The 9,538-nt window shown below is 33.0% G+C and overlaps 1 protein-coding gene across 1 annotated transcript in view; it reads left to right on the top strand.

The window, feature by feature from the left end:
* Window positions 1–840: 840 nt before the first annotated feature.
* Window positions 841–9,538, top strand: part of LOC118734073 (diphthine--ammonia ligase-like) — a gene marked incomplete at its 5' end in the record, with an annotated part of 37,659 nt that continues 28,961 nt past the window's right edge. The window contains 1 exon segment of the mRNA XM_036463768.1: window positions 841–1,025. Within this exon segment, the coding sequence (XP_036319661.1) occupies window positions 841–1,025 (185 nt within the window).

A 9,538-nucleotide genomic window follows, 5' to 3' on the forward strand; every position in this document is an offset into this window, starting at 1 on the left:
TTTTTTCTCGAAAACGTGACGTGATGGGACATTTTTGACCCCGGATTCGTGTTCAGCACGAAAAATCTGTTCAGAAACACCAGGTCCCGTCTTATTCGCAGAAAAAAAGTTGAAATTTGTAGACCAGTGTCATTCATAATTAAATTTGTGAAGTAGGAAAACGGTGAAATGGGATAACCAAAATAAATATTTTTCTGTGCCACCTCGACGTAATATTGGTTATGAGACAAACTAGATATGTAACGTAAGTTTGACGTACTTACTTTTTTTTTGTATGGTAAACTCTGCGTTTAAGAGTAGAGTTTAGCGTTAAACTCCAAAATGTCCCATAAACTCGAGTGTGTGGCTCAATGAGAACGTAATATTAAGATAGTTGATAATCCTATTGAAAATATTTTCAAATCAAGATTTCTCAAATACCTTTCGTTTTGTACCCATACTGTAATATTTCATTTATTTTGTCAATTTAATTGAGTTAAATTTGCAAACAGGCGACAACCATTCCATTGCAGTGGACTGAAGGAGTTGATTCCTAATTACAATTCCTTGTAATTTATAATTGGGAGTATTTTAATTCCTAAAGGAATCATTACGACCCAGCTCTGATAGGCAATAATATTTCCCATAAAAAGGAAGGACATTGCTGCGGGAAATTTAAAAAAAAAAAATTTAATGGGCACCCTAATATACATACATATATATTTAGAATATTCTTATCTGAACAATACTTAGCCAGTTTAAGCCGCTCTTAATTTATGCCAAACAAATTCTTTATGATTTTATTAATACATATTATATTATATACAAACTTTCCTTTGTATCTCTGTGTTTGTATTTCAGATGAACTTGACAGCTTTATGTATCAGACCGTCGGGCACATGGGCATTGAGAGTTTGGCGAAAGCGATGGGTTTGCCGCTTTACAGGCGAGAAACAAAGGGGATAAGTACACAAACTGGGAAACATTATGTGCCTACTGACGATGATGAGGTTGAAGACTTGTTTAGCCTTTTGGAATTGTGTAAGGTTTGTATTTACTGCAATACTATTACTAATAACGGGTTTCAAGTATGTATCATTGAATTTTTCTCATACAATTGACCAATGAAGGCAAAGATCGGTCATCTCATGCGATGTAAAAGTAGTATATACATATCGTTACCTTAATATATAAAGGCCCTAATTCATATAGTCACTGAAATACAAAAATCCGTAACTAAATAAGAAAAAATTCAAAATTCCCTTTTGATTGATTATGAAGCATTTCATCGAATTCTAAGTCCCCACATCATTTTAAGCAATACAAGTTTTTAGTTAGTTACGGCTTCTTTGCATTTCAGCGACTATATGAGTTAGGGCCTTTCTATATTAAGGTAACGATATATGAGAGTTCTGGACTTTAAAATCTTTAGCGAGAAGCGGGTTTAGTTCGAACCAGGACTTTAAAAACTTTAGAGAGATCTATAGTAGGGAACAGTGATGAAATTGATGGTACAATTGTACTTTTTTGGTACATTTCGGATCCAAAAAGTACATAGGTACTACTTCGACATTTTTGATACAATTTTGTCAAAATACAGCATTACGACAAATTATGTCGAAATACCACTTGGGGATAAAAATATAGTCATCCTTTTTCTATTTTATACAAGTAAATACGTAGTGTTTATTAAAAATGGAGGACTTTTTAAAATCATCAAACAGTTGCTGTTATAATATAAGCAGGGCCGAAGAAAATAAGCACGAAAAAATCCATGTCAAGCCCTTAGATAAGCACTAAAACATTGGTAAATATGCTTGCAAATATGCTCGCAAAACTACAAAATTTTAGTACAGTTTAATGTTTTGTTTTTTATTCAGTTTATTTCAAGTATTGAAAAATTAAAATGGACAATGAAGTGTTGCTTGATATTCTTCAATAATAGAGATCTTCGCTGGTGGTTTTATTATTTTTTAATATTCGTTTTTCTCCATTTGAAATAAACTGTTTTCAATATCTTCAATATCTAACACCAATGCCTTCCCGTAGTGATAGATAAACCATTGATTTTAAATTTTTGTATCCAAGCAGAAATGCAATTGAAGATACGGGTTAATAAAAACCAAACCTGTTTTTATGTTATTATTTGTAAACATTTCTTTAGTTTGAAATGGTCAAGAAAAATTTATCGATCCAAATTTTCTTATACAGTACGAAGTTCTTACTAAATTCGCTATGCTTTCTACTATGGTTTGCTAAAGTTTGTTTCTGAAGAGTACAAGGCAAAAAACAGATAATTACCAATGGCTATTTATTGCTTCAGGGGTTTCAATGATTTCCTTGATTTTATATTTTAGAAGTAAAAAAAAAAACAAACAATGTGAAATATTTCCAAAGTGTCAAAGGTGGAAAAGGATTTTTTATTTCAATCGCTTGTTTCTTCAAAAGTGTTCAAATAGCATATATGGGAAGTTGTTGCCGAAGAAAGATTAAACAAAAAGCCTGCCTCCCAAGAAAAACGTCACGTTAATGTCATGAAGAAGGTGGAAGAAACTTCAACATTAGCTTATCTGATAAATGAGTTCTAAAGTGCAAAAATGCAGAAAAAAGAACCAAAATTAATTTTTGAAGAGCCGGAAAGCAGCTTCGTATTCACGTCAGTAAACGAGAGGATAGAATTTTCAATCTAAAAAATATATAAAAAATACCTGACATGTAGACTTTGTTTGGAAATTACATATACATATGTATGTATGGTCTTTTAAATTTTAGTACTTTTTCGGCTGATTTAGTACATTCTTTTTGTCCTTTTGGTACAAAAATTAAAAGCTCATTTATCATCCCTGGTAGACAAACGAGTCGCGCTGACAATTTAGAAGACGTTTTTAATAGATTGTTAGTTTCATTAGATCATCTGAATACTTGCTCGCCCTTGTTGCCATTGGTCACAAACCGGAGATCTTTCTTTGCTGAAGTAATGGAGTTAGTAGAACTTGAAGCGAATAATATTAGTTTAACGTGGCTGGGATGGGATTTAGATTCCGACTGTGAGGAATAAGTGTCACAGTTTTCATTATATAGTGCTTATCATAACTATAAGACACCCAAGTATTGATTTTTTATTATTATTTATTTTTAATTATTTTTTTTCATAAAAACATAGTTTATTCCTTAACAAAAGTCGAACAAATCTAAGTTTCCAACTTAGTAAAATATCGATATTTTTAATTAGATATTTAAAAAAGATTTTGAGTACGTATTTTTGTAGCACATTCAATTTTAGTACATTAAAGTGCCAGTAAATTTATTGGCACAGATGCTTTTTTACAATATATGCAAAAAAATTTTGTTGAAATATTTTTCCGAAATTTTTGTATAAAGATATGGTTCATTCCACAACAAAAACATAAAAATATATTCTAAACTTTGTGCAAAACTCGCGAAAATTCAGCGAATTCTCATGCAAATTTTCAACTTTTTAAACAGTCTTTTTTCATTCGAGTATGCAGATGAGTAGCCCAATCAATTTATTGTAATAACGTAGAAGTTCTACACTGAGGGGAAAAAATATTAAAATCAAATAGAAACGTAATTAATCTTACTATAAACGTCAACGAAAGTACTGTATATTGGTAAATATTCAATTCAATTACGCGCATATTAAAATGACCGCGTTCGTACTGAAAAAGCATCCGTGAAGTGAATAATCAAGACAAAAACGAAAAAAAAAAAAATTTATTTACATGTTGCCTTCGGTGGAATTCGAACCCGACCATCTCCGGATATCAACGACTTGTAGCAAGCATCTTTGCGCACCCAGGCATATATGTAAATCTGCTATCAACTGTTGAATATCCATCAACACCACAGCACGCGATTTGTACGGATAAACATGTATGTACTATGTATGTATGTGTGTGTTGTCACCGCGCTCTCAGAGCGGCGCTCTGCATGCTTGGAGTGCGTATACGCAGCATACGTGCAGGGTATGTACACTTACATATACATACTCAGATGTGAACAGTCAAATACGTGCGTAATATATTTTGTATGAAAATATTATTTTTAAATACGAACATTTTTAAACGATAATCAAATATAAAGTATTCATTTTTACTATGCATTATTTCCCTCAGTGTAAGTAGCTACGAATTACCGTTGAATTTTGCCTATTTTTCCCCGCAGTCTCTTCCATACAACAAAATTTTTTCGAAAATACTTTATATACTTCAACAAAAAATTCTCAAATATCAATGCAATTTTCGACTAACTCCGGACTTGCATTTTTGTTACTAGAATTTAATGGGCTACAAATCTACATACTCAAAAAAAATTCTAAAAAATCTGATTAAAAAGTTGAAAATTTGGATGAAAATTTGCTGAATTTTCGCGAGTTTTGCACAAAGTTTAGAAATTATATGTTTATGTTTTTTTGTCGTGGAATGAAACATATTTTTATAAAAAATTATCGGAAAAATATTGCAATAAAAATTGTTGCATATATTGTAAGAAAGCAGCTGTGCCAATAATTTTTACCGGCAGTGTGGCTAGGATGTACCGTTGATTTTTGGCAATTTTTTTGGTGAAGGTGTCGCTCATTTTCTCCATATGGAAAAATCGTCGAACATACTTCGTATGGAAAACGCAAGTCCTAGCTACTTCAAACTTGCACTTTAATGTACTACAATTAAATGGGTTACAAAACTGCATATTCAAAATCCTTTTAATAGTGCTTATCATAACTATACGACACCCACATATTGAACAGTTTTGACTATTTTTATTTTTTTTTTTAATTTTAATTATTAAATAAATAGCTGATTTTTTAATTAACTAATGTTTTACTTAGATACATTACTTGCTTTTCGATATTTTGTATGCTTAATTTGTAAATCTCTTTAAATTTAAAACATAATGGGGCATATTCATAGTCCAATCAAAGAGGAAACTATAAATAATTATATTATTTTTACTTTTAACTTTGTTTTGACCCATTATGGTCTGATTATGCATACTTCGCATAACTTCGCACGACTTCGCATAAACTTCAAACTGTAATTTCGTATGTACTTTGTATGTATTTTTATGTATTCCATTACCCAGAAATTAGCAGAACTTTTAAAAACTTAGCGATCTGTTGAGTTTAGATTTTGCTTCACATTTTCTTAAGTTACACTTTTAGTGCACTGGTACAAATGGTTGTGCGAAGTTATGCGAAGTATGCATAATCAGACCCTTATGTTTTACATTGAAACGCAAATTTTTGTATCTGTTTCCTATCTTTTACTATTTAACTGATCTCTATATAAATGACTTTCCCTCTTTCATGCTCTTTCCTAGTGATTACAATAAATACACACCTTGTTACTGTTATTACATTTTCGAATTCATTGATAAATCTATTCTCGAATCGGAAGGACTTGTTCTCCCTGATTATATTTTAACCTAAACTACCTATTTTTAATAAAATTAGCTAAAGAAAGACTATAAAAAATTGGCCACTAATGGGTTAAAATATGGTCATCAATGCGTTAAGTCAAAGTCGTCAATGGGTTAAATTATTCATAATTTGTATAATAATAAAATCAAATTACCTTAAGATAAGACATTACAAAAAACTGGGTCGCCAATGGGTTAATGCATGATCAATCTTATTACATTAAACCAGCAATTCTTGTATATACATATATATATATATGTATATATATATATCCATAGGGTTCTCGGAAACGGCTCTAACGATTTTGATGAAATTTTGTACACCGATAATGTTTTGGATTTTAAGGTTATCGGAATAGGCATTATCTTGGAGAAGACTCGTATAAGGTTGCCACCTGTTCGAAATTAGTTACAAACTAATTAAAACATCATAATATGGGTATCAAATGGAAGGTATTTTAAAGATCCCTAATTCAAAAATATTTTTAATAGGGCTGCCACCTATTTTGAATCGCATATTTATTTAATTTTTTGTTTAAAAAAAAAGGTAAAATATTACTGTTCATGGGTACTAAGAGAAGGTTCTTAAACAATGCTTTCCCTATATACAAAATGTTGTCTCTTAGAATAATAGTGTAAGGTTGCCACTAGCTTTCGATTCTATACAATTTATCTAAAACATCGCAATATGGATATCCAATGAAAGGTATTGTTGAGAGCTTTGGTCACAAAATATTTTCCAGCAGGGTTGCCACGTTTCTATGTAAAACAAGTTTTTATTTTTTTAATTTCATATACGCTCAAGATATGTACCATTCATTCCAGCGCATATCGGAATGGGGTTGCCACATAAATTTTAGAGTAAGGAATTTACTTAATAGATATCGAAATCCTATTTTTTTTTTGTTTATTTCCAAAATATTTTTTTAAAGCTATCCAAATCTCGAAAACTTTAAAAAGTATATGCACTCCGGGCAAAGCTCGGTCAACCTGGTACTAACGGGTTAAGACGCCAAAAATTTACTCTTAAAAAGCAGTTCAAGCGAGTCTAATGGAAAGAAAATGATTTCAGAATTTTGAGCACCCTGATTCCTAAGTATAAACGTGTACCCTTATTATTGCCAATATACAATATGAACATCCATATATACTTTATGGCGTACTTGGACCAAGATTCCCGAAAAGTCTACAAATGACCTCGTACTCGACCATATTTTAGGCGGAAGTCTTCGCAATCGAAGTCTGTGTTCGCGAATGTCATCATAGAAGGCAAATGAGGCCAGAATAAATATTATGTCGGATATTCAGGCAGCGTTAAAGGCTCTTTTAAAACGGCACCAACGCTTATGAACTCCTGAACCACCTGGGAGCCCACAATAGCTAACGCTGTGGTTGGTTCCGGGACATGAAGGGTTTGAATGCAACGAAAGGGCTGACTGTCTCGCAAAGCTATTCTGTGGTACATCTAAAGCAGTGGTGCACACGGAGTCTCCGGGAGGTACTCGGCTTTCACACAGTGTTGCCGTTGTGCGACTAAAGGGGCAATTTGGCTCTTTTTAAGTGCCAATTGACCTGACTTTTTGAACATTTTTGATTTTTCGACCCTTTTCCAAAATTATGTGCAACTTTTCCCCCTTTTCAGAAACTTTTTTAATGAAATTTTAACAGAAGCATGCTATTAAAAAATGTTTCCACCTGTAAGTACGAAGAAATGCATCACTAAAAACTTTTAAAGGAAATGCAACTTTTCTCCTTGCAGCAACTAGATTTATGTGTATGTTTGCAACCCTGTTTTTTGCAAAGCTTGTCCCGCTATTTTCTTTTTAAATTCAACAGATTTATTCTTTTACTAGTAGAGAAAATCAAAAATAATATGGTGACCCTTTTTTCGCCAATGACCCCTTTTTTGCGACTTTCGGAAAATTCTCAACGACGACACTGCTTGCACATACAAGTGTGCGCTGCTAGCGAACTGTTGCGACGCTAGCAGCGAATTAGTTTGCGTTTCCCAGCCAACAAAAAATCCGAAACCGATCCGAAAAAGGACAAAAAAGTGGATGAAGTGCGGAATTTTTGTCCGTTTACTGATTCCATTTTCGGATACTTTGACGATCCGTTTTTCCACTAAAGCGTGCGGCAGAAACGTATGAACAGAAAACTATCGAAAATGGTTTGTGAAACGGATGCGTTTTCGGCAGTTTTTTCGTTCAATACGATTTCCTTCTGTACTTTACAAATACTTTTTCATGGTTCAAAAGAAATAAAATAAAATTAGTAAGCGCCTGACGGAATTCGAACCCAGCACCTTCTGGATGCTAACAAATAGCGGCACACTCACACAGCTCAGCCACTGCCGACTACGCATACATGCTTTCAAATGTTTAGCTTGAGCAAATAAAATACAGTTATTGCTTTCAAATGACATCGTCTTTTTCGAACGTTTCGAACGTTTTCCGGATACGAAAATTGATGATAACTGTAGGAGTTTTTTCTATGCGTTTTCGGATACGGAAAATTGAACTAAACTGCCCTGTCGGCAAAATTTACGTTTCTTTGCTGGCTGGTTGCTAGTGTACTCATACACTGATCTAAAGGATTCACTGCAGACCTACTTAGGAGCTAGGTGGTGATAATCTCGGATTGCTGTCCACTGGCGGAAGTCAAAGGGAATAAGACTCCTTCCAGGACGAACTCCGAAAGATTCCTTGAACATAGAACTCTTACTGGCTACCTGACAGCACACCGCAAGTTAACGTACCATTTGCATTAAATGTAAGCTGACCAACCGTCCTCTTGAGGAGGATTGTCCTCCGCAAACTTAATTTGTGCTCCACAAAAATTTCGTCCTTCACTGTACTCCTTTTGAGCAAAAATGTCTTCCTTGTCCTCCTTTTCAACTTTTATAGTGATGAAATTTTTAAAAAATTTCGTTCAGAATATTATTATATCCTAATCGTACACAATCATTGTATTTAAAGGGCGTTTAGCCTTAATGAATAATATTTTATCCTTTACAACACTGAAAGACTAGCTAACGACGCGTCTCCATAGGCCAAAATTATTTCCTACCATATGCCATTTTGTATGCCAGACATGTATAAGTTTTATCAGTGGCAATATTTGTATATGGGGGCTTTTTATATTGACAAAAGATTTTGTAATATGGCTTAAATTAAGTATGTTCCTTGCATTAGAGCGCAAATCTGCTTAGAAAATGTGTTATTTCACATCCAAGTACATAATCAAAAATAACACAGGCTTGTAGGGTTTTATCCTTAAAAAACTAATGAGCGATTTAGGTACGTATTAGGTACCACGCCACCAAAAAGATAATAAAAAATTTCATCACGAAAATTTTTCGAGAAAATAACTTTTAATTTCTCTTAGCATTACCGAGCATTACTAGCTGTAACTTCGAAATTACATAAGTCCTTCTGATTTACTTATAGCGTTTTCGTTTCTACAAAAAATGTTGCCTTTCATTGCCCGGTTCTTAGTGTTTGTGCTTAGAGAAGGTAACATTTTTAAGTAAAAATTTTATTCTAAATTAATTAATTTTTGGGCTTTCATGCAAATTACTGAAATTCTAACATGTAAGTAAATGTCATCAATAAAAATAAAATTGGGCGTGCTGGAAAAAAGCTAAAGATGTATGTTAACATACCTAGATATTTAAAAAAATAACATAATTATTGGAAAGGGAAAAAATTATATTTCGCAGGCCTGTGTAATCCAATAGAAAACAGCTCAATTTTTCTACCATACTAAAAATTCAACCGGCACTAAGTTTTCGCGCAAATAAAAATCTGGTTGTCAAATTAACTGACAGTTCATTGCTGGCAATATTTATCAAGATAGCAGCTCTGATAACACTGTGAGACAAATTTTGACACATCGCCGTCAGCCTCAATAATTCCAACGTGGAATGAAAGTAGACCACTGGATAAACAAAAATGACAAAGGGTTTTGCAAAGTTGGTTCGAATTTCCTTTCTATGGCCTCTTGAAGTTGAGATATTTTTGACCTTTTTTTCAATATTAGTGAGAATAAAAATATTTAGGCAAAAATGCATGACTTGGGCGGGCCTTAGAAAAAAAACCTAAAAACCGTTAAAATATGG

This window comes from Rhagoletis pomonella, unplaced genomic scaffold (genome assembly GCF_013731165.1).
Source record: "Rhagoletis pomonella isolate Grant_MI unplaced genomic scaffold, Rhpom_1.0 Rhpom_scaffold_00002, whole genome shotgun sequence".
In the NCBI taxonomy this organism is placed as follows: domain Eukaryota; kingdom Metazoa; phylum Arthropoda; class Insecta; order Diptera; family Tephritidae; genus Rhagoletis; species Rhagoletis pomonella.